The 26055-nt window shown below is 44.5% G+C and overlaps 2 protein-coding genes across 3 annotated transcripts in view; one reads left to right on the forward strand and one right to left on the reverse strand.

Moving 5' to 3' along the window:
* The window catches only part of TP53BP2 (tumor protein p53 binding protein 2), a 65249-nt gene extending 54500 nt beyond the window's left edge, over positions 1-10749 (forward strand). For both annotated transcript variants that reach the window (XM_090048113.1, XM_090048123.1), the window contains exons 17-18: positions 4490-4689; positions 9897-10749. In XM_090048113.1, coding sequence (XP_089904239.1) covers positions 4490-4689; positions 9897-9938 — 242 coding nt within the window. In that variant the 3' untranslated portion in view covers positions 9939-10749. The remainder of the gene's footprint in view (positions 1-4489; positions 4690-9896) is intronic.
* A 1283-nt stretch (positions 10750-12032) lies between these two features.
* CAPN2 (calpain 2) overlaps positions 12033-26055 on the reverse strand; it is a 50586-nt gene continuing 36563 nt past the window's right edge. The window contains exons 14-21 of the mRNA XM_090048136.1: positions 24408-24473; positions 23056-23113; positions 20054-20118; positions 18257-18325; positions 16613-16691; positions 15674-15790; positions 14988-15046; positions 12033-13089 (exon numbers count right to left, since the gene is read on the reverse strand). Of these exons, the coding sequence (XP_089904262.1) occupies positions 13066-13089; positions 14988-15046; positions 15674-15790; positions 16613-16691; positions 18257-18325; positions 20054-20118; positions 23056-23113; positions 24408-24473 (537 nt within the window). The 3' untranslated portion in view covers positions 12033-13065. The remainder of the gene's footprint in view (positions 13090-14987; positions 15047-15673; positions 15791-16612; positions 16692-18256; positions 18326-20053; positions 20119-23055; positions 23114-24407; positions 24474-26055) is intronic.

Genomic DNA, 26055 nt, shown 5'->3' on the forward strand with positions numbered 1-26055 from the left:
TATTTGAGTTCTTGCCCTTTTTGGGCTCTTCAGAGGTCAGTTACTAGATTGCTGCTCTGCTGAAAGGACCAAGGTAGTAAATTGATCATAGGGCATGCTAGTTGATTTGAGATACTAACCAGTGAGTTTGCCCATTGGATGGCTGTCTGATAACTAACATGTGCCCACTGAAGTAATGCATTCCACTGTATGGACACACACTTGCTGACAAGCTCCTGTGTGGTGCCTTTCAGCTCTAATATCAACTAGGAATGAATAATTAAGAGCAGGTGAGTTTTATTGCCAAGTTTTCAGCTCAGTTGGAGATTCTTGCTGTAAATTTGGCATTTCCATAGCTTTTTATGTATTCTGCCTGCTGCTACATAATTTAAGTGCAGGACTGTTTTCTGCCTTGTTCAGATACTGAAGGGATAGCTGTTTGTTAAAAACTGTTCTTGACATAAATGTGCATGTTCCTCAATTACCTGATACCGGGGATGTAAGAAATTCAGCATGGTTCAGGGAAGAAAGTGCATACGTACCAGAATAAGTCTTGTTCACCTCTGTAAGTGCCTAGATGATGTCAGTGGTGGATATTGTGAACACCTACAGTAGCGTGCATTTTAAGTTATGCCACTTGCTTTTTAAGGAACAAGAATCAGCACTACTGATCAGTATGTCTCTGTTACTAGTGAGTAAAGCAGGGATAGATATAGATATCTAATTATTTATTTTTATTTTATTTTTTAAAGGCACTTGTCTCAGGCAGTGGGTGTCCAGATATGAAACTTGTTCAGGTGTCTTTATTATATTGAAAGATAGGATTACTAACCAAGGTATTACCTGATGCCCAATATAAAGGTTTCCTTTTGAAAGGAAGAAATTACCTTACTAGAATCTAAACCTAAACACCTAGTTTAGGTGTTTTCAGACAAGTCTCAGGGGGGTAACCACTGAATGGCTGTCAGGTTTTAGTGACAACTAGGTTGAGATTGGCCCTTTGATCAAGAGCTTGAGTGGTCCTTAAGAATACAAAGCCTGACTTTATTTTGCGGGTTTCAAAGCCTATTAACAGCATGTGTTTCTGGAATCCAAAAGTGGTTGGAGGTTTCTTGAAGAAGCAGCTCTTGTTTCTGGTACCGGAGAGCTAGTTTGGAGTGCTTCCCTCTCAGTTTAACTGTGCTGCTATTCTTAAATGGATGTTGATTTGAAGTGCTTCCATAGTTTGGTATGCAGTGGCCAGAACCTGCTAGTCAACTGGGTTGGCCTGCTTGGTGCTGGGCAGCAGAACAGATAATAATGCATAGCCCTGGCTATTATTCACCAGTCACTTTTAGTGTCAATGAACAGACAATCCTTGTAACAGCAGCTGCAGCAAATCTAGCCAAATTTAAATTAATCCATGCAGAGGACAAGATGCTTACAGCAGAACTATGGTATTACTTAGCATGTAATCTCATCCACTCTTAGATCTACTGGCTTTTGTTTTATGAGAGATTACTTGATTAGAGCAAACTGTGTGGGGGGGGAGCATTTAGACAAAATCATGTCCATTACATGTAATTTTGTCTCCTCTGCTGTTTTGTTTCATTATCTTACCTTCCTCCTCCATTCAGCTGCTTCTCCTGTTAAATAAAGCCTTTGGTTGATCCTTATTGTTGCAATTTTTTGCTATCCGATGTAATTAAGATTACTGAGGCAGAGAGTCACTTCAGTACCCAATAAAATAGATAGTGAAAGTGAAGGCATTAGGCTGAACACAAATCTCAGTCCATCAGAGGTGGAAAGGAATCCTGTACAAATACTTGCTCAGATCAAAATGGAGATGATAGAGGAGATTTCATGCCCATAGTCTGCCAGTAATCCCTGCCCATGCATACATGCAGGGTGTGCGAATGTGTGTGGTGTTGCAATGGTGTCCCAAGGGGTTTGTTTCCTGCTTGATACTTCTGCTGTGTGGAGGTGCCAGCACTATGTCTGGCCATTCACACACTATGCACATGGTGCTCCCAGTTGAAATCTGCCCTTTGCCGTCTGGTTGAATTCCCTAAAAATTGTACACCCCTTCACTCGTTTGTATTCAGGCTTCTCCAATCCTTTTTTGGTTCTTCACCGGGTGATCATGAAGTCCTTTGTCTAAGGACAGTCAGTTGCTTTTGCTCCTGTCCCACATGCTTCTCATCCTTTCCTAACATCCTGGCTCTTCTCCAGTCAGCTTTGCTTTTGCAGGTTGCTGTGGGGAGACCCACACAGCTATCCAAGTCCCTGGTTCCTCTAACCTGTACCTACAGTTGCTAAATAAAGTCAGCACAGGTCCTTGCTCTTCCTGGTTGCATGATCTTTCTCTTGGCAGGTGTGTGACCAGTTCTGCCTGGTGGAGCCTTGATACCTAGAATACCATTTTCTTTTTTTTTTCTTTAAAGAACAAAGAGCCTTATCGGGCACGTTATTTAAACTCAACTAAAGAAAGTAATTGATTTTTTACGTAAGCCATAAGAAGATGATGGTTATGCATTTCCCATGCACTGTAGCTCTGTCAGCCCACCTCCCTGAAAGCCTGCATAACTTGCATTGTTTGGCATTCTGATTCTTCTCAATGTGGAAAGCTTGTTCCTGTAACTGAACGGAGAAGTCCTGTTCCAAAGACTCTGGCATTCATGTTAAGCAGTGCTGATTAGCTGTATGAAAGCAGGGAACAAATCAACACTGTCAGAATTTCAGCTTTCACCATGAGCTTTTCTGCAAACCAGAAAATGCTGAATCGTCTACCACCACAGCATAGCTGCTACATTTACCACAAATGCTTTTGTTTCCTTCCTTTTGTTGCTAAGGATGAATTGTGTATACTTTCCATTTCCTCTCTCCATAACAGGGAGAAGAGAGCTAAGCTTTGTCATTTTAGATAGAATATTGTATTTACTTGAATCCAAGATGAGGCTTTCCTACCCTGTGTTCTGCCGGGCGGGGGCGGGGGTCCCTCATCTTGGATTTTAGAAAGGTGGGAGGAGAAGGTTGGAGTCAGTCACTCGCCTACCAACTCTGCTCTGTGCTATCTTTCCCCATCCCCACCCGTCTCTCCCTTTTAATGTTTGCCCCAAGTTGGCTCCAGCTCATGCCCCTCTTTGGCCCAGGGCGTGGAGCACATGCCCTGGTCCCCTCCCGGCCAAGAAGCAGTGGCGTGGAAGTCAGGGTGCCAAGAACACTACAACTGCTGCTGCCTGGCTGGGCTGGGGCCAGAGTCAGTATGTTGTGTTGTGGGCTGGAGCAGGGCTAGAGCTAGAGCCACAGCTCATGGTAAGTGGGACCAGTGGGGAAAGGCACTGAGGGGGTGGGGAACAGGAAGCAGGGAGGCCAAATGGCAGGGGGAGCAGGATCACATGGTGTGAGGGTCAGGCTGCTTTACCCCCCTGTCAATGCTTGCCCTTCCTCCGCTGCTTTCCCTGCCAGAGTAGTGTTGGGGGGTGGGCTGGTGGGAAGGAATTTAAGATGATCCTCCAATAATCAGATTGTATACATGGAAATTTATAACACATTTCTAGTTTTTCTATGTATAAAATCTAATTGTGGGGGCGGTCATCTTAAATCCCAAGTCATTTGATTCGGGTAAATATGGGAACTAAATAAGAAGTCTTTGTAACCAGTATTTTGTTAACTCTAACTCCAAATTAACCTGCCTGCTTTTGGGCTGTAGTGCAGAAGCAGGGGAACATGTGAGAAGGGAGCTTTTGAAAACAGCACTTTCAATGCACCAATTCGCCTAGACGCAAACACTAAATAATTATCACAGATTTGTTCAACATATGGTGGGGAGGTAATTTAACTGACTTGTTTTTCTAAATCAAGATGAAATTTGTACAGATTTAGGAATGTGTGTTTGTGACGAACAAAACCAGGAGTTTCTTAAAGGTTAAGTTGTGGGTGGAGGTGACCTGTGTCTGGCAGAGGTTGAAGTGTGGGCCTTAATCAGGTGATTGATGTATTCTTGGTTTTGAAATTAATTGGTACTGGAAATGCACTTAATCTCTCCACTCATTAGTTTCCCCATCTGTCTAATGAACATGGTAGCACTTGCTTACTGTAAATGCCATCTTCACTTTTCTGTTGCTGAATAAAAGCTTTGTTGTTGTACATAAAGTTAATAAACTACTGTCTAGAAATGGCAGTCAGTATTTCTTTGTGTCCCCTGGCTGTAAAAAAAACCAGTGTAGAAGTATTCTTCTTTTTGCACCTTTGAATAATTAGCAGCCCTTTCATGATAGGGATTTTATGGTAGGTCTGTAACTTGGGCTGTCCTACTGTTTCATTACTGATCCTCATGTATTATACAAGTAGGAGACTGGAATGTGAGATCATGGCTGTGATTCTGGTAGTAACTTTAAGGAATGCTTGTAGTGTTTCCTGATGAATGGATGGTTAACTTGATCTGAATCATGATTTTTCTCATGCATTTTCCAAGTGATACCGCGGTCCAGTTTTTAGATTGAGCTGCTTTTTTTCATTAATGCTTTAGGTGTGCAGGAGAAAATGGGGATAATGAACAAAGGGGTGATCTATGCCCTCTGGGATTATGAAGCTGAGAAGAACGATGAGCTGTCCATGAAAGAAGGGGACTGCATGACTGTTTTGCGCCGGGAAGATGAAGATGAAATTGAGTGGTGGTGGGCACGGCTAAATGACAAGGAAGGATATGTACCACGCAACCTGCTGGGGGTGAGTTTCTCTTGATATCTATTCACTGCAACAACCCCTGACTTGTAACCAACTGGTGTTATCTAGAAGTGAGACCTGTAAGCTGCAGATCTGACCCTTGTGTTCAGGTTATTTAGTGTCTGGTCCTGTGACAGTTACCATGGTGAGCTCTTAGCCTTCCTGCCTCTCCTCCGGGTGGTCATGCATATGGCATCATGCTTTCTAATTCTGCGCTTGGCTGTTTCAGAGGGCAGGATCTTACAGAACACAACTGTTGTCCCATGCTGGGGGCAGGAGAGAGGGGACAGAGATCATACTGTCATAGCTAAACCTGTACAAATTCTTATTGCCCTGCTCTAGTAACTTAGTGTTACTAATGTCAGTAAACTATTTTGACCAGAAGGTGAAGAAGCCTCCGTAACCTATGCCATGATTCACATGTGAAGTCTGACAGCAGGTGGTCTGATAAATATTGTTCTAGTAAGAAACTGGCAGATTGGTGCGTTAGTAATGTTAATCCTGAGAAATGGCGCACATCATGCTCCATATGGTGCATATTTGGGGAACAGGCAAATCTTTTTTGTAGTTCTCTGCTGGTGTAGTAGTTGCTCTGGTTTATAGCCTATAAAATAAATGCACATTAGCAGTAGTGGTTTCTCCTCCCTGCATCCCACCCCAATCCTCTGCTTATCTTTAAAACACTGGTTCATTGGAGGAACAATTTGTTAAACACTTCTGTCTTTCTCCAAGCTCCTAAAAAGTTTCAAAAGTCTTCCCCTTTAAGCTTTTTATACATGCCCTATATTTTTGCTCCAAGTGATAATCCTTCAGCATTAGCAGAACCACTTAGCTGCTCTCAATTTTAGCTGATTGATATTTGATGCTTCAGAGACTGTACCCCCTCCCTCATGTAGATAATCCACACTGGCAACTTAGCTTCAGTTCCCAGGGCTGGTCTCTCAAATGCTGGAGATGAGGGCTGGAGTCCTGTGCCTTTTAGAACAGGTCAGCTCATAATGTTATACATTCAGTTTTTCAAAATATGCCCCCCCTGCTTAGCCAAATATTTGTCAAGCAGCATTCTCATCTGGGAAGCTCCATGCTCTGTTTGATGGGTAGCAGCAGGCCTTTAAAATGGGCAAGAGGAGTACTCATGTTGGGGGCAGAGGAAGGACTTAATTCCAGCTACTAATGCAGTTTTAAAGTCAACCAAAATTATTTTCCTCAGGGGGTTTTGTTGGGATGGGAGGTATTTTGGGGAATGGCCTTGTGGCAGAAGTTTCCCCCAGCTGGACAAAGGCCCAGGCAGCAGTTTAGAGAGAGAGCCTCCTCTTGTGGGAGGGACCAAAGGTGCTGCTGTTCTCATGTCTTCAGGTGATGACAGTAAAGGGAGGAGGCCCGTTCTTTCCTTAGAGTCTGTATGGTCAGCAGGGTGAAACTGAACAATACTCTCTTGCCTTGCTGTTCCTGGAGTAGCAATGGACTTCGGTGGAAGCACAGAAACAGTGCTGGGCTTGAGAAAGCCACTCTATGTGCACCAGCACACATTTGTAAATTTGCATTATGGTGTGTGCTGAGCTGTGGGAATGAAATCAGCACGCTGAGGAAATGGTTCAGCTAAGGACTGTCCTCCTTCTGGCAGCATTTGGAAGAGGGATCAGCAACAGACTTCCTGTTTCTTCCACGCTGTTGGATCATTCTGCCAGTGCTAAGTGTATACATACAGCTGCTTTTCCACCCCCTTCCCTCCTGACCCTGACCCCCACACTCCACAGGAATGTAGGCGTGAGAACGAGAGACTTCTGCTCTTTTGTGCTAACAACCTAAGAAGCAATGCAGTGCTGATAGATTACTTATCTTGGGCCTAACGCTTCCTGATACTGTGCTCAGTGGAAGTGAAGGAGTTAATTTTGTGGGCTGTTAAATAGTCAGTCTCCAGTTCTTACTTGTCCTGGATTCCCTCTATGGGTGGTGCTTGCTGGGGACCTCCAATCTTGTCTAGTCTCTGAGTACCCCCTAAAGCCATCCCAGGCAGGCTTCTTAAGTAAGGGGATGTCCTGACTCTATCCCATTCTAAGTCTTTTGGTCTCTGACACTTCATGGTTTCCTGTTGTCCTGTCTTGAGGAGCTAGTACTCAGTTCTGCTTCTGAGACGCACTTTACCTCTTCATGGGGGAAAAAGCATACCCAGAAGTTCCAAGCAGCAAAGCAGACGGCTCCTCTTTGAATAAAGGCATTTAAAGGTTGCTCAGCCAGTGGTGCTCCATTCCCTTCAAAGGGCTTTTCAGTCCTGTCTTCTCAGTGTAGGCCTCCCGCCCCGAGCACCCCAAAGTAAAATCAGCTGTTCTCTCTCGAGTCCTGCACAGCCACAAACCATACAGCTGCTCAGCTGGCCTTTTGTTTCAGGCTGACCACCACCAGTTAATACTCTGCTTGTCTGCCATGCCGTGTCCATTGTCATGTTTATCTACTTCAGCAACCCTGGAGTCTCCTGGGTGTTGCTGAAATGGCAGGAAAGCTATTCAAGTCTCTTGTGATGCTGGAGGTCCAATTCATCTAGTCTCTTCCCACATGTAGGCAGGTCTCTTAAATTACCAAGGTCTAGCAGGGACTCTAACTCCTTCCTATGTACTAGCTTTACAAGGAAACTGAGGCATGCAGCATTGTTACAACATGAACACAGTTAATATAGGAATATTACAGTAAAACCCAGAGACCTTCACAATACTGAAGTATTCAAAGTGATGAATTCCTTTGTATAGACCCTGGGAAAAGACATGCGGGATACTGGATGCACACCAGTTTGGCTGTAACTTGTACTTTGCTGTTCAGTCCAGTGAAAATGTGTAATAGCTTCATGCATTCTTCCTGATTTGGTATTCGATAGCAGTGGCTTTCCTCTTTTCAGGTTAGATGCATTCAGGTGAATCTCCAAGATAAGTTATTATCTGTTTAGGGTTTAAGTTCAGGTTGGAATCAGAAATGGGCAAGGTTTGGAGATATATTTTTGGTTGGGAGTTGTAGGACATACAGAGCTGTGTTTAGGTTGCAGAGAGGTAGGGCACTCCATGCTAGTAAGTAGGATAGACTGCCACCTGTCCCCCAGGGATGAGGGTAGGAGGCTTCTAGCTGTGGGAACTAGCCTTGGGGGTAGGAGGTTTTCTCTTGCTCCAGTGGGTGTTGTGGCATCCTGGGATCTCTAGGCTAGGCTAAGGGATGAAGTTTTGGGGGATTTTCAAGGTAGATGTTTGGTGAGGCTGCTTATGGTCTCTTTCTTGGGTCTGGGATAGGGGAAACTTATCTTTCATTAGTGAAACTAACTGTTCCATGCCAGAGCTTTTGTAGATAATGCAGAGCATTATGTTGCTGTCTAGAAGTCTTCAGATCATAATTCCAGTGCAGATGCAGACTGTTTTTGTGCAGACTGGGAAATCTTTTGGCAGAGTTGTTGGTTGTGTGTACTCGGTATCCTTGTGACTTCCCTGTTCGGTTTCACATCTCAGCTGATGATGAAAAGTTCAGCTGACTTTGAAAAGCCTTACAATAGACTCACTACAGTTTATGCTCCTGATTGTGCAAGCACTTTCTCTAGTCAAAATGCTGACACATTTATTTGTATATATAGCAAATATAAATGGCAAGGAAGGCTCTTCTAACCAGGGATGTTACTGTGAAATAGTATGTGCATTTGAAGGTGTAGTTCATGCCAGCTTGTGATCACTCTCAGCTTATACTAAACCACACAAAGGTATTTCCAGACTGCTCACAAGGTATGCTATACCAGAACTGTTAACCCCAGTGGATTTAATTCTACAGTAAGGCATGGACACGTGCCCAGTTCTCCTAAGCTGGCTGCCTGAAGTGGGTGCTATTATAGAGCATGGGTTCTGAGTGGTGGGGGAACCAGTTTGCACTGAGCCAGTGGCAACCCAGAAGTGAAACTGGCAGTGGTAATGCACACCAACAAGTACATTTAGTTCTGACCTCGTCGGAAGTACCTTCACACATGAGATCAGCTTTTCTCCCAGAGTAAGTACTGAGAGAGGCATGTTCACTCACTTTCCCTGGGTTAAGTTAAGAACCCTCTGGAGTTAAATGTGCTGTGTGTTCACACCCTTAGTTTAGAGTAAGTGCTTCTGCACAGGGAGTTAACAGGAGTCTTTCACTTTGGGTATTTTTTTTAATTTGCACTTTAGCATATTCCATGCCGAATCTCCCAGTTGGACAAACCCTAAAATTCGTTTAAGCTGTTCCAAGGCCAGGCAGTTAAGTGGCTCTTTTATTAACTTGTCAGCCAGTGTCCACTAACTGAAAATGCCATGCTCTCTCAGAGCTGGTTTATAAGGACTCTGTCCCAAATCGCTACAGATAGCAATAATATTTTCTATATTGTCTAGATCAGCAATTCTCAGCCAAAGCACTTTAACACCCTGGGGTACAGGAAGATCCTTTTAAAGATGCTGCAGGGTTCTGTGCAATATTAGCACTCTAGGTGTGCAGATACCTACACATTCACAAGACAAACCCAGGGATTTCAAACAGGAATCCAGATTGGAAAAATAACAGAGCAGTTCTTCTATTGCGAAGAACTCTGAAAGGGCATAGCGGGTTTTTGACATAGTCAAAACCTGAGTGAAAGCTAAGAGCTGGCATTTTCCAGGGCTGCCTTGAGTCTAACAAGGTTGAGAATCACTGGTCTCTACTAGTTTCTGTCTGTGGCAGGTGTATAATTTATACTGGATTTTCAGATTAACTGTTGTCAGTCAAAGGTATAATAGGCATCGAGAAATATGAAACTGAATAGAAGACTTTGTTTTTAAAGGTCAGAGTTTAAAGTAATGTAGAAATGCATCCTGAAGCTTACTGCACACTAAAGAGTGTCTAACCTGAATTCCAGGTTGTCTTTGCTATGTGTAACCTATTGTATTACAGTCTGTTGTATGGAGCTGAATGGCTGAATTAATTTAGTATAGTCTGCTTTTCAGTGTTTGCTTTTTGATTGATTATTCATATTTATGTGCTGTTGTGTGCCATAGTTGATCTCTCTTATTTTTATGGTTACTTTAAATATGATAGTGATTATTTGCAACTGCTAAATTCACTCTTGTTGGCGCTGTTTTTGGTATATGTGATGTGCTTATCTGCACTTCCATTTTTAAATCTAAGCTAGACTTGTACTTTGTAAAACACCTCAGGTTTAATTTTCCTTTTTTTTTTTCCACCCCCAGCTGTACCCAAGGATTAAACCAAGGCAAAGAAGTTTGGCATGAAACTGTACAGAATCCTGACTCGTGAAGTACTAATTGTGGGTGACTTATCACTTCTATACAAGAAATTAGTCATTTTTTTGGTTAGTTCCAGTTTCATGAGACTTATTCTACAGCAGTGCAGCTTGAAAGCAATGAAGAATATGCTTTGAAAACAAATGAAGGATTGATGCACTCACAAATGGAGGAGGGCATTCTAAGCGAAGTGCTGCTTGCAAGAAAATGGGGTTGTGCTACAAATGAGCTAAGTGCACCAGACATTCAAGTCCCTCTCAGCTTTCCCAAATGGTGCATGTGCACACAAGAATAGCATTCCCATTCTATTTTTTTTTTTTTCCTGAATGAAATGCAACAAATATTTCACTTTGCCACTGGGGGAATTGAATTCATGTTCACCACAGCTGACTTTTGTCCTGGTGGCAGAAATTATCTGAAATACCTGCGTAGTATCCAAAAGCACGCTGCTGTCAAGCAGAATGTTTTGTTGAAGTCGCTGAGATGAAGTTATGCAGTTGATAAAATAGTGCATCTACCAGTAAGGAACTTTTGACCAATCTGTTGAGCAATAACATTAAAATGCAGTAGCATCTTAGGAATTCTGTGTATTCAGAACAATGTGCTATATTAGAGGTAATGTAGTTTTAGAGAGTCTTGTTTTTACACAAATTCTGTATTTATTGTCTTTTATTGTCTTTTGTAACTTTTGAAAATTGTGTAGAAAATTTCTGTAGACTTTACAACTCAAGCTTTGTTATAATCCTACCTGTTTTTATTTTTTGTTAATTGTGATAATTAAAGTTTTTTTGTCTCCTTAGGCATTTAGTGTCTCTCTGTCTTTGACATAAGATGTGAGCCTTGAGACCTCTCAAGCCAATATGCAGGTGTATCAATAGAGTACCCCAGTTCAAAGAAGATTTTGACCTTTGACTTTCATCTGAAAAAAAAAAAGAAATTGATTCTAACACACAAATTGTCAGCTGTTACCCTAGGAGTAGGGGTTATAGGTGATTACTCTGCTCAACTCCAATAAGGTTACGCACCCATACAAGAATATTCTACCTTTTTAACCAACTTCTTTCAATAGAATAATCTTTTGGAGATGTAATGGTTATGTTTTGTTTTTAAGATTTACATATTGAATGCTAATGATCAAAACTTGCCTTGGAAAAGAACCTGAGATGGTTACATAGTCTGTAGGCAGAGTATAAAGAAAAAGTGTGGCAGAGATCTCTGATACCACTGCATCCTCCTTAGGTTCACATTTTCCTAAGGAAGTTCTTTCTGCTATAGCAGGGGTTTGGGAATTGTTCTGCAGATGGTTTTATTATAGTCTAATCTCCCTGGACCTAGTAAATTGAAAGAGTTTATCAGGTGGACATGAACAAGTGGAACTGAATAGTTCAGGAGAATGGCCATGAGCAAAAGGACTTCCCAATTCTAGGACTGTGGCAAGAGTCCAACCTGGGTTTGTGCTGGGGTGCAACAACGATGTCAGTGGTTGGAATAATTGTCATAGTTGCTTAAGCAGGTGAGCAGATGATGATGTCCTTCTATATTCTAAATGAGAAGGAAAGCAGCAGGAAAATCCTGCTTGTATTTCTCCGAACACCAGGCTCAATGACTCCAGGGCCCGGTGAAACGCTGTTAGACTTCACTACATAAGAATGGGTGTACGTGGCCAACTGAAAAGACAAATGTCTGCACATTGGAGCAGTAAGAAGAAGACATAAGTCCTCATTAAGTTCACAAGGCAGTAAGTAGTGAGACCTCTAACTGCAGTCTCTTTGATATTCATAATGTCTGTGCTCTCAACTGGAGGTGTGGGCATGGTTTAGCCCCTGGTGTTTTTGTGCCGTCTGTGCACAGCGTGCTATTACTCAGAGGTCTCCTCTGTGCCTGGCACAATTCCTTTCTGCAGGAAAATAACCATGCAACTACTAATTACCTACCACATGCATGCCATCCTGTACTGTACTGAAAGTGTTGCTATCAACCAGAACTTGTCTGTATACTTTTTTTTGCAAGGACTGTGTCCTTTTGTTGACAACTGACGCTTTATACATGTGAATACCCTCTACAAAACAGCACCTTGCTGGGACCAGCGTAACTGTCTTTATTTAAATATAAAAAGTAATTGGGAAGAGTTGAAGGCAACATTGGAAATAAGTTTTTTGTGGGGGGGGGGGGGGGTTGTACTACATAATGGATGTAAACAAATCTTCCTTTTTGATTTGATAGTTGAGAACTGGCAGTTGCTTCCCTTCCTGTGCCTGGCACCGGCGGTGTTCTCCCTGGAGTTTTGGTTGTAGACCCAGATATTGGTGACAGTCTTTTTGCATGCTGATTGAGTGTCAGAGTTGGATCCTGTTCTCTCTTTGGTGTATAGCTTTTCTGCTGGTCAAACTGCTTCGATTCTTTGCCTGAACTCAGAAAATGTTGTAGATCATGTGTCTGAAACATCAAATCTCACTGAATGGGGTTAAGAGAATGCAGTACAATATAGCATCTGTTTGTTACACTCTGGATTTAAAAGGAAACCTTGTCCATTGTGCTCTAGCTTGTGGGGGTGGGGGGGAAAGGCACAGCACTTCTAAAAGTTTTTGTTTGTTTGGGTTGTTTTTTTTTTTAAATAACCTCCATGCTGCCTCCTTTCATCAGCCTTGCCACTTGGTTTGCAATTTTGAGTAAGATGCCATTGCCCCCTCTTCCCTCAAATGACAAGGAATTACAAGCTTTGTTCCTAGCTTTTCTTCAGACGAGAGTCATGGTTACTTGCACTTTTAAATAACTTCCTAATTAAACAAGCTAGCTCGTTAAATACAACTGAAGAATATATATATAAAAATTAAAGCTTTCACAGGTTATAAAAGATAGTAAAAAAGAAAATAAAAAAAATCACCCAGTCCACATAATGAGACAGCAAGCAGTTGCACTGGAGCTTTGGCGTTCTGATGCTATAATACGCTTTCTGTGGCCACCTCCACATTGGTGTAGATCAGTGCCATTCATAAATATAAGGCATCTATCAATGTTGGCATACAGTGTATTTTGTTTCCCCCTTGCATATTGCACACATTTTTCATGGTCCAGATTTTTCATAAGAAGTTTTCAGCTGATCATAGGCTCTGCTTCAAATGATAGTAAAACACAGCCACTGGGGAAGGCAAAAGAAGAGATACATTAATGTATACAATAGCAAGGCCTCTAATGCAATTTTAGTAGGCATATGTGCTGAGAGTTGAATTCCCAGGATGAAGTCTACACACACACACACACACACACACACACACACACACACACACACACACACTTTAGCGTAAGGGAGAAAAAATTGGAGAAATATTATACAATCACTATGGAATAATCGCCCCAAGATTTCAATAAGTTATAGGCATGTTTCATAAAGTGGAGTAGGCACACCTCCAGCTTTCCTAAGCCGTAAGCCTACAGTGGGTGCTATAACAGGTCTGTCCACTGGGTGGCAGGGCAGCTGGTTTATGTTAGATAAACAGCACCACAATCCTGATAAAACTGACGTGGGCAGAAGTCCACAACATTATCCAGAGGGGGAGAAAGGCAGGGGCCAGTATGACTTAGCTCAGAGTAGGGAAGCTATGGGGGTTGGGCCACAGGTTGCTGATCTCTGGACTAGAAGAGCAGACATGCACCCAGGATTCTGGTATGTATTTGTTCCTCAATGTGTGCATCTACATGTGCTATTAATGCACTTGAATAAATTCTAGCAGTTCGCTGGAGTTTATTGCTTCTGGGCACCACATTTACATGTGTGCTTGGGACTGCAGCACGTTGAGCCTAGACAGAGCAGCCCTAGCTGGCAGGGGGCTCATGGTATCTGCCTGCCAGCCTCTGCTACTCTGCCCTGGCTCAAAGTGCTGCGCAGGGCTGGTTAGGGCATGAGGGTACTACAGTGCAGGAATGGCTAGCTGGCAGGCAACCCTGCACTGAAGTACTCTTGTGCCCCAGCCAACCCCAGTTGCCACCTACATGTGTGTTGCAGTGCATGTAATAACTACTCCATTGTAGGATAATACTTGTTGGGCAGTACTGTCCTACAGCAGAGTTGGTTAATTTACTGTGCCCTAATAGGGACACTTTACTGTGGAGCTAACTGGTCAACTCTACATCCAAGTGCATGTGTAGATGTACCCAGTGTGAGGGGTAACTTTCCCCTAGGATGGAGTCACTTATGCTAGTGTAATATAATATATGTGTATCCTCTCACTTTACTACAGAACAAAATAAATGTGTCTGGTGTCCACTTCCCTGACCTAAATGCTCTTACAGAAGAGTACTTTGTGGGATGCTGTGTCTTAAGTCACAAGTGAAGATGATCTGTCAGGTGCTTCCTGAGATAATCAAGTGCATGAAATGTTCATGTAACACTAAAAGGTCTGAAGTGAAAAGAGGCATTTATGGTAGAAACAACTTCAGGTGTTCTTGTTCGGTCACTTGACCAGGTTGTCAGCAGAAAGAGCCAACTGTACTCAAAACATCATTCAAAGTAATGGGAGTAACAGCAGCTCATCTCCTACATGGAGGTGCTGTCAACTTGGGGACACTCAGAAAAATTAAAACAAATTAAATAGAGGTGTAATTATCAAGCAGATCCTTTGTGGATAAGCAGTAAAGTAGCCCTGGTTTTACTTTATCTGAACCCCCTTTGAAAGGCAGAAATAATAGAGGATATGAGCTGAGACGGCATAAAGGGAAAAGGAAAGGGGGGTGCAATCAGAATTTATCCCAGCAGCATAGGTTATTTGAAGTGGAAGAGGCCAATGGGATGTGATAGGAGACAATGTAAGTAGCTAAGACTGAACTTTATCTTTTTTTTTTTTTAGAAGTGTCCACAATTTCATGCATACAAGGTACCTAAATCTGTCTTGGGCCTAGACCTCAGTGTCCCCCCCGGTGGATCAGTCATGCTAGACAGCAAGCCAAGCATGCAGCCAGAATATAGTAATCCAGCACTACCAAAGACAATGTGGCTCTTGTAGCAAGCAATGATCCCTACCGTTGAATGTATTAACTTACAGTGTTGAGGTTCAACTCCACTGTCCCTGTTTTTGCAGCATCCAGTTTTGTAAATATTTCTGTCACAGAAAGGGATAAATAAAGAGATGAATGGCAAGAAAGTTGCTGAAGTTGATGTATCTCTTTGTCTTAAAGGTATAGCAGCAAAATTCCCCCCAACTGCTTCAGGGTTTATGAAAATGACTTCTTCCAAAGTAACAAAGCAAAGCACCTTCCTGCCCCCCAAAACAAACATTCTCAAATTATTCTGCGATTTGTGGCCAAACTCTTGAAGCTTTGTGCTAATGCCCGAGAAACTTGCTGACTGGTCTAAGCTAAATGAAACCAAGAAAGAAAACAAATAACAAAAGCCAAAACATTAAATTATTTTAAAATTCCTTAATGCTCTGCTTTGTGTCCACTACAAAGACATTTTCACAGTAACAACAAGTGTTCCTTGTTAAAGCTGTTGTTCTTGCTCAGTTAGTGCTTGGCTGCATGTGTTGGAAGAAAGAACCAAACCCACTGGGCCCCAATCCTGCAGGGCCATGAGGAAGATATGGGGGGAGGTGGTCTTGCCATGCAGATCAGATTGTAGGCTCAGACCATCAGCTGCTTTTAAATTGTTCTACTATGAAGCCAAAATAATTTTGCATTCTTATCTGTGTGGAACTTGTGAAATGCAGAGTCACTAAGCGCATACTCACTGAACAAAGTTTCCAGCCGAATCAAGCACCTGACAAAATTGTCAAAGTCAATGATGAGCTGCTCATCTGCAAAACGGGCCACGATGACTTGATGCAACTGGCAATTCAGCTTGAAGCCTGGTGGGCAAAATACAAGGCAGAAACATTCATAGCGCTGCATTTCTGATAATGCAATGGGAGGGGTGGGGGCTGGGGTTGGCGATTGGAGCTTTAGCTAATGGGGCATAAAAAAATGTTAAAAGTCAAAACAAGAGCACCTCTGAAAATGCAGCGATTCTTGACCACATAGAGGAGGTGAAATTTTGCAGTCAGCAGTTTAAGTTTTGAAGCTGGTTGATTGTGATTAAGTCATTTTTTTTCCCCCTTTCAGTTTATCCATTGGTATTTCTGAGTCTCCCAGGATTTTGGCTTGCCATTGGCTGGGCCAATCCTCTGGGATCAGGAAGGTTAGCAGAACCCATTCTGACTCATGTTCTTGAAGACAGCAGCAGCTTTCTCAGGGCAGGTCAGGAGGAAAACTGGTTATTAGAGGAAACATTGCTCCTGCTGCGAGGCTGGACTTCCTTCTCTTCTAAAAGACAGTTTGAGGCACATAGAAGCACTACCCCTTGGTGCCACAGCATTATTAAAAGGGAAGTAGGCTCTCCACCAAAGCAGCCAGACGGTAATAGCAGCCTTGCCAACACTACGTTGTCAAGCCTGTGGGGATGAGTAAGTGTAAAAAGAGGTTCTTGGGACTGGTGTGAAGCCCAGGTCATTGTGTAGCCTTGTGAGGTCCTCTGAGGTGTAGCTAAGCCTCTTATTCTGACTCTTGAGATTCACAAAGCATTTAAAAGAACAGGGCTGGAAGGGACCTCTGAAGCCTGAGACTTGAAATGGCATAATCCTTAATACAGACAGGCAAGTGTGGGGGCAGTACAACCAGAAGCATAAAACTACCTGCTGTTTCTAATGCTCGCCGCATCTCGTAGGAGTTCATGGTACCAGAACGATCAACATCAATTTCCCTGTAAATTTTCTGTAAAACACAAGGCTTGCTGTTAGAACTTATCAATCATTCAGAGTATATTTTTTTCTCCATTTTGCTGAAAGTCAGATAAAGGCTTCTGAAAGGCAGTTTGTGTGTTTTGCTGAGGAGTGAGATGGCCATGGAAGATACGAGTCCCTCAAAGGGATTTGGGGTTTAGTCCTTGGAGCAGTGGCAGATGAATTCTTAGATCTTCCTTCAGTGCTGCATGCAGGAGGGGACGGCTGTGGGGGAATCTCTGGAAGCACGGCAATCCCACGTCAAAGCTAATGCAGAAGTTTAGCATCACTGAGAGAGCACGTGCTGTGCAGCCCAGTGCTCTTCCTAGTGGTGAATTTAAGAGAGTGTGAAGGTTAAGGATGGAGGCAGGGGAGTACCAGAGGGAGGGAAGAAGGTGGCGATGCTGATGCAATGAGCTAAGGAAGCTCCTACTCTTGGCCTTCCCTGCAAAATGTTAAGGCGTAGCTGATTGTCCTAAGGGTGCAGACCTGGAGGGCAGATCCTCTGCTGCCGAAGACTGTTCTACATCGGTCACACAAAATGAACCAGACCACGGGTCCCTGTTGCTGGGAGACCTGACACCTTCCCTCTGCAGGGTGTGCCATCACTTGTGGTCAGTGCCATTCTCAGGTGTAGAAGGTGAAGTAACAAGTACCTTCCGTGTTGTTGGTTCACCTCTTACTTCCACGTGGCTGTTCTGCTGCACTGTTTTTGTTACCACTGCCTGGTAAAGCTGATGGGTGGTTAGGGGCAGGGCTTCCCAGGAAGTACATGGACTGGATCGAAGCAGCCCTGGGTTTAAAATGTGCACTGTTTTCTTACTTCGGTGCCTCATTTCATGCCCATTTCTTGGGCCCTATCTATCAAGTGTGCCTCTTGCAAGGAGCTGAGAGCCTCCAACTCACACTGGCTTGAGAGAAAGGAAACGGACCTCAGCATCTCATACAACTGGGCCAAAAAGCACATACTACCTAATGTTAGTTCCACCTCCTCCTTTATCTAACCAGTGTAGATTTATTGACCCAATCATCTAACACTGTATTCAGTGCCTCTGCAGACTTAACAGCCTTGTATTATGTGGAACAGATTGATACAGCGGTGCTCAATCTTTCGAGGCTCCACAGGCTGAATGAGTAGTGTGGGGCTGGTCTGCAGGATGAGTCCTGCACAGAGTTGAGGTTTAGGGTCAGTTTACAGGTGAGATCTAACACACCTGCCTGATCCCATGTGCCAGATCTGGCTGTAAAGCAACCGTACGCCAGCATGACCCAGCACGCAGGGCTGTGTGTGTATTCCAACCACCAGGCTCCACACGGGTCTCAAAATTTGGCAGTGGGGAGCAATGTCAGTGTTAATTGTTGCGACTGTGAGCAGTTGGTGTTGCCACCACTTCCTTACCACAAAATGTTTTAAACCATGGGGCACCTCATGGACTGAATGATATGGCTCTGTGGGCTGGATCTAGCCCAGGGGCAGTAGGTTGAGCACCACTAGATCAATATATATCCACCTGTATTGCACACCGCTGTTTGCTCAGAAGGAGGTCCATATCTTACCTGATATTTCTGAATCTTTGTCCAGAGGGTATGGAATTCTTTCAGTCCCAGCTTTCCACTTCCATCAGACTGTGTGGGTTAAGGCAAACTCTTTGGATGATAGGGAAGAGATGTTTTTTCTCCCCAACATTAGGTTTGATTTTGTACAGGCAATAATTTTCTCATGTCAGAGTCAGAAAGGGTCATACATCATATCTGAAATGCGTGGCTCATTCAGGCTCACCCTGAAGAAGAGAGAGAACCGTTCCTCCAAAACTTACATGCTGTATTTGTTTCTAAATCAGCAAGAGGGCATAAGAGTCTGACAAGTCTTATCAATACCATATTGATTTAGAGTTTGACTCTGAGTACTTCCCTCCAAGCTTCTCTGATTCTTCCCTGAGTTCATCTGACCATTCAGCACATTCACAGAGATGAGGCATTGTGCATAGGTCATCAATACCTACAGCTATTAAGGGCAATCAAAGTCAAAGCATGTTTGGACTCTGAATTGAGACAAGAGCTTAGGCAAGGCCTGCTGCTTATTGAGTTTTTAGCCCTTTAGCAGCACCTAGCCCAAGAAACTCCCTGTCCTTCTCTTTCCTGTGTGAGAGGCAGGACTCATGGCACCTGCCACATTTTACAAGTCATGGGAGCATTTCCTGGTGCTTAGGATTTTGTTTTTCTAAACACATTATTCTTAAGCCTGTATGGTCCAATAGAAAAAATACCACATTTACCTGAATCCAAGACAACTTCAAATTTAAGATAACTGGCCCTGTGGCAGTGGCAGCTGTGGCCCTGGCTCCTGCCCTGGCCCTGGCCCAGAGCTGCTGCCACTACCACTGCTGCATGGCCAAGCTGGGGTTGGAGGCAGCACATGTTCGGTGCTCTCTGTCCCTGGCCAGAGTGGGGCCCAGCCAGAGCTTGGCCTGTGACACGGAGGTAACAGCAATGGTAGATGGGGGGGGCAGAGATGGTAGGTGGAGTGGTAGTGGGGAGCAAAGGAGGGGAGCATAAGCTGGGGGGCAGACGGTGGGAGGCAGCAACACTGGCTCTGACCCTGGGGCTAGAGTTGGAGCCAGAGCTGCAGTTGCTGCTTCTCCCATCCCCTCAACTTAGATAGACTTGTACTCAAGTCTAAGATGAGAGGCTTCTGCTCCTACCCCACCCCCCCAGTGTTTAATGGCAGAAAAAAACCTTGTCTTGGATTCAAATCAATATGGTTTCACCTCACCACCACCTCCATGGAGCAGAACACAACTCTTACTGGAGAGTTCTTCACACACTGCACTGATTCTCCTCTTCTCTGTTTCTTTCCCTTGGAGCAGAAGCTCAAAGACAATGCTACCTGGAGAGGGCTTTGGGGGTCTCTGTCCCCCACTGTGTTTGGTTGTTAAATTCTTGTGATTGCTCCCTGCTCTGACCAAACCTGGCATGGGCAGTCTCTCTGTACCTTAGGATTGAGGGCACTCATCACCTTCCTCTTTGACACACATGCTTAGGCCTGTAACACTAGCTAATGTCACTGATACCACATTATGAAGCTGGTCTTTTCTGTGATGCATATGCAACATCACTGCCATCAGCTAAGCCCCACATGCAGCTTCTAGGAGGGATCTGAGGTAGGGTCTTCTGCTTTAAAAATACACATCCCCCTACAAGCTTGAACAAAAAGGAAGTGTTCACATTTGTGCAGGAGAAGCTCTAAAGAATGACTGGATGAATGGAGGTTAGCACTACACATGTAGCACTAAGCAATAAAAAAATACAGTATGAACAGGGGAATGAAGTCAAGCCAACAACACTGAAGGATACATCCAACAGATCCACCATTATTTTACATGTCTCAATGCTGAAGCCATCTGATTTAATGTCTTTTTCTGTACAGAAAGAAAGAAAATGGCAAATTTACTTGTTAAATGCTGGAATTGGGATAGAGGAATTTAAATCAATTCTTTAGAGGGCCTCCCTGTCTTCTTCAGTAGAAGCCATTGCAACCTGACAAAGCAGCAGCATATATGAGGCAAGGCATTGGATATTTCCAAATTGTCAGGACACACATGTTATTTAGGAGCCCAGCGCAGTTAATGCGGTTTCTTCATTCTTGCTGTTATGTAGAAAGCAAAGACGATGCATGCAAGAAAAGCTCAGTTCTATAGGATTTTCTGTACTACGCCCACAACCTCAGAACTGGTAACTCCTTTTCTACACCTGAAATCTTCCTTTGGGATTAGACCAAGGAATGGGTGCTTTCCAGTTTAGTTCTAGCAAGAAGGCACTGGGACTGGTTAGTTTTTCGGGGACAAGTGAAGCCACTAAAGAGCACCATGATGGGTGGGAGAGTCTACGGCTGTTGGAAGGATAGCCAGGATCAGGAATCCTGGCTCCATCTCCCAACTGCCTGAGAGAAACCTCATCTCCCAAGGCTGGTACTCTCAAGAGCCTTCTGCTGGTGGGTCCCACCATAACAGTCTAGGGAACAGCATGTACCTAAAGCAGAAGCCAAGGGGCAGGCAGAAGGAGGCACAGGTGGGTCAAGTAGTATGAATATCACAGGAAAGTTGAACAAGAATGGAGGAGGAGGTCCCTGACAACAAGCCCCAAGGACTGAAGCCAGTCGCTCTTTACCAAACAGACACTCCACTCAAAGCATGGGTTGTATGTGAGCTGCAGGAGCAGGGGCAGATCCCAATCCAGCCTCTCTGGGCCTTGTCCTATCCTCTGCCAACAAGAAACTATTAATCCAAGGGCATTGCTCAGGATACTGATGGGGAAGGAGGCTGAGATCAGTAACTGACAGAAGACGGTCAATATCAGCCTGGAGGCGGAAAGCAGCATGGAAATCCTATCTGTCTGACTGATGTCTTTTAGTCTAAAACAATCCATGGGATAGCCTGTCCCAAAACTTGATCGTTATCTGAAGGGGATAAGAAACCTGTAATATGGTCTGAGTGACCTTGTTAAAGACATGCAGCCATCAGCCAACTGTCTGGGGCTTCCCTTGTTGCTCCGCTGTTGCTGAATTCTGCTGTCAGTCTGGAAGCTTACAATAGAGGGTTGATTGTGTCATTCACTGCCTCTCCCCTAAGAAGCAGGACATTCATAGGGGGTTTTGAGTCAATCTTCCCCTTCTCCTAACAAGCCTTGCGTGAATGCTGGTTAACCTTGTAGGCAATAGATTCCTTTTCCTTACAGGGCTGAATCTTAAGGAGAACAATTAATCACCTCAACCAGTATCTGTTACTGTCAGCAACATGGACGCACCTTGAACAGGATACTACTGTGACCCCCAGTCCCCCCCCCCCCCCAATGGCTATAAGAAGAAAGACAAGTGGATTTTGCCCCCTTTTGTGTAGGCTTTTGTGTTGCAAGGCTGTGACCTTGCTTATCTCCTGAGGAACCTCCAACAGCAGCACATGTCCTTTAGCCACCAACCCTGATCACCATCATTTGCTCATGAACAGGGTTACTGCACAGCTGCTTGGACACCTGAATCCTGTTCAGAAGAAAGCAGAGCTTTGGATAACTGCTTTGAGCAAATGGGATCACATAATGCAAGGATTTCACCTTGAGATCAGCCTATGTTGGATTCAGACTACTAGAGACAGCAATGTCTTTGGCCATTACCAAGTTATCCAGTACAGCATGCCTGTCTGTCAAACAATCCCTGTCAGCCAAGGACAGCCAACAGCAACCTACTAAGGGTGTGTGAAGCAGGCCCTATTTGATTTGGATTCGGCCCAAATCAGGGATGGTGATTCGATTAGTTGATTTGGATTGCTGTCCCTGATTCGATTTGGCCGAATCCAAATCTGAAGATTTGATGCTGATTCAGAGAATCAGCAATTCAGCCATAGATACAGCTTCAAATGTTTTTTCCACATACCTCAAGGTACCAGCGCGGCTCATGAATGCTGCGATGCTGGGGCAGATGGAGCATCCCACAGGAGCGTGGGAAGTCCCCCCATGTGCTTGGTGGTGAACCCAGAAGTGGATCGGCAGTACTTCTGGTCCACTTCTGGGTCTTCCAGGGAACGCACTGGGGAACCTCCCCATGCCAACCAGGCTCGGTGATCAGCCACGTGGGGACCCGGATGCCCCCTAGACACAGGAGGCACCTGTTGCTGAGCTGGGAGGGGACACGGGGGGGCCCCCCAGCACACTCTCCAGCAGAGCCAGAAGTGCACTGGAAGTCCCTCTTGTCTACTTTCGGGTCTGCTGCCAAGCACCGTGGGGAGCTTCCCGCGTTTCTGCGGGACACTCCATGCACCCCAGCATCGCAGCATTCACGAGCCTTCTGCTATCTAGGGGAATGTAGAAAAAAACATTTAAGCTGTGTCTATGTTCAAATCTTTCTGAATCTCTCTATATTGATTCAAAGGGTTCTGATTCGATTCAGAGAGATTAAAGGGTCCTCTGATTTGATTTGGAGAATCAGCCACCAAATCAGGCTGAATCCCCGCTGAATCAAATCAGGGACTGAAGTTTTCATAGACATCAGGGCTGGAAGGGACCTCGGGAGATCATTGAGTCCAGCCCCACAGCCCTACTACCTACCCCTACCATCAAAGTAGGTGTGTGCTGTTGAGGAAGCTCCAGAAGTAGAAACTTCCTGAACTCAGGCAAAGATTCCTCTAAAGTCCCCTGAGTCCTAGCAAGCAACAGCAGTGAGTTTGAGATTACCCTGAAGCAGAGAACTGGGATCTACAGGTGCATCTTCCAGCTGTCTATGAGCTGGGTTGGCAGGTGTTTTGCCTTCCTTGGGCCCAGACAGCCTGTTGCTGGCCACTGAATAGGAGAGGGAAGAAGATACTTACGCTTAGCCATGATTTTTTTCAGGATGTTGCACAGTTCAAAGGCAGAGATCTCAGCATCCTGTGGGGAGGGGAGGGGACAGCACCACTTTAAGTAAATATTCAATATGTGCCAGGCCGGGAGTGGGCACCACATACGAGAGGAGTGAGTGAGAGGCTTCGATAGGTCTGGTACATTAATTCAGGCTGAATGGCACTTGTACACATGAAACTACAAGCTCTGTAATGTTTAGAAAGTGCAGCCGGAATTCCTTTTGGTTTGGAAAGCCCCAGGAAGTATTTCATGAGTTAAGAGCAGTTTGTGAGCACAACTGCCATTCTTCTTAGGGAGTTTGCTGGGCCTGTTTGATGTGTGAAATCTCCTCCCACTTTGTGAGATTCACAGCATGAGGCATAGTGTCAAAGCCCTTTGGGTGTTTCACTACAGCCCCAGAAGCAACAGTCTGAGCCTTGTTTTGGACTTGTGCTGAAAGCTACCCCCAATGTAAGTGGTACCTGGTCACCTAGGTTTCAAACCTGGCCAGACATGCTTCCAACCACATCATTTCCTTGCGTGCCACTGACTGCAGAAACCTGTGCACCTTAATCACAATAGTGCAGTGGGCTACAAGCCTTGAGATGCACTTTTGACCTCTTGTGACCTAAGCACATTTAGTCTTGTTCTTCAAATGACTGCCTCAGCCCCACTTTTCTTGCTCTGATCTTACTGCTGTTTTAGTCTTGCCAAATGTTGAACCTGGCAGAAGGAGCCTGACTTGGTAGAAACAACATAGGTCCAGTTGGCAGACATTTAACCAGAAAGCAAACAACGTTAATGCACCTGAGAACAGCACTGGGAACTCTTCCTTTCTGGAGCTCACTATGCTCATAGGAGCCCTGTGTGCAGCCCTGGAGCATTTTCTCTGGGCGCCAGTGCAACTGGAAAGGGAGAAGTTGATCTTAACTTACTGCACTGGAGACTGGTCTAGCTTTTGCCCATCATACATAGGCCAGGGATATGTGCCAGTCTATGTACATAAAAATGCATATGGAACTTGCATATTTTACACTTTCTGAGAGTGTAAGAGCACCCAGGACAGGACAGCACTCAGTTTGACCAGCACACTGAGGACTTGCAGAGCTAAAAGTTGCTATAGTTTGAGTTAAAGAACTCAGTTCTTTACCCGGGGGCTGTAGCAGATCCATTGCATGGGATAATTCAGTGCACAATTGAACCGGGTTTGTCAAATACAATGATGTACTTGTGTTTTGCAGCTGTTGCCCAGACCATCTGAGTGAAACTACTTCTTGGGGCAGAGGGTCACTGTCTCATAGCAAGCTCCAAACACCAACATAAACAAAAAACCGATACTCACCTCTCCAGCCAGTTGTCCAAAAAGCTTTTTGAAACTGGCTGCAATGTCATCTTCCCTGACGTCAGTCTAGAGGAGGTATGAATAGCAAAATTCACAGTATTAAAGGGGTGACTCTGGTTAATAATCACTTAAATCAACACTTTTTCTCATTTGTGGTATAATCAACCACAGGCATTAAAAATGGAAAGCTCCTTGCTTTAGCCATACTCTTCTATATTTGGTCAGACTGGATATGAGGATAGACTAGTTTAAGAGTTGTTTATAGGCAGTATCACTTTCAGACACTTACACAACACTGCAAAGGATTAAAAATGTATCATGTCTATTTAAACAGGATTGATGAAGTGTTTATCTTGAGTTTGAAAGTCAGTTTTGTTCTTTAACAAAAGCCAATTTTAACTTGGCAGGTCCCTTTTAAGGGAAAAAAATAACACGTTTCAGTCTCAAGTATTGAAATGAAAAAGTCTCAGTCACACCAGTGGAGTAAACCTGTACTTGAACTGTTGGACCAGCTTCCTCTAATAACCCTGAGTCACACAAGACTTCAACCTTGCACTCCTTTCTCACTGATGGCAGGGGGCTGGCTCAGGGGCTGCAGGGTTTGATCCAGAAAATGGGATTGGCATTACTTTCATAGATTCATAGATTCATAGATGCTAGGGTCGGAAGGGACCTCAATAGATCATCGAGTCCGACCCCCTGCATAAGCAGGAGAGAGTGCTGGGCCTACATTACCCCAGCTAGATACACATCTAGCCTTCGCTTGAAGACCCCCAGGGTAGGGGAGAGCACCACCTCCCTTGGGAGCCCGTTCCAGACCTTGGCCACTCGAACTGTGAAGAAGTTCCTCCTAATATCCAATCTAAATCTGCTCTCCTCTAGCTTGTGGCCATTATTTCTTGTAACCCCCGGGGGGGCCTTGGTGAATAAATACTCACCAATTCCCTTCTGTGCCCCCCTGACGAACTTATAGGCAGCCACCAGGTCGCCTCTCAACCTTCTCTTGCGGAGGCTGAAAAGGTCCAGTTTCTCTAATCTCTCCTCGTAGGGCTTGGCCTGCAGGCCCTTAACCATACGAGTGGCCCTTCTCTGGACCCTCTCCAGGTTATCCGCATCCTTCTTGAAGTGCGGCGCCCAGAATTGCACGCAGTACTCCAGCTGCGGTCTGACCAGCGCCCGATAGAGGGGAAGTATCACCTCCTTGGACCTATTTGTCATGCATCTGCTGATGCACGATAAAGTGCCATTGGCTTTTCTGATGGTTTCGTCACACTGCTGACTCATGTTCATCTTGGAGTCCACTAGGACTCCAAGATCCCTTTCCACTTCCGTGCCACCCAGCAGGTCATTTCCTAGGCTGTAGGTGTGCTGGACATTTTTCCTCCTTTGAAAACGAAGTGTATCCTTGGCTTGAATAAATTTCAGTGAACAGGATCTGAACAGGCTGAGTTCTTTTGTTGTTACACATAACGGCCAAAGGCGATTTTCAAACCTGCTTGTGATGTTTCCACTGATTTCCCTGTGGAGGTCCTGTTGGTATATCCAAGAGTCAAACTCTGTGAAGCTGGGGACTCCTTGTGTAAATGGTTGCCCACAAATGTAGTGGACCCTAGAGTGCAGAAGCCCCCTTCCAGCTCTACATATCTAT

Source organism: Crocodylus siamensis, chromosome 1 (genome assembly GCF_052110815.1).
Source record: "Crocodylus siamensis isolate JL-2025a chromosome 1, ASM5211081v1, whole genome shotgun sequence".
Lineage (NCBI taxonomy): Eukaryota > Metazoa > Chordata > Crocodylia > Crocodylidae > Crocodylus > Crocodylus siamensis.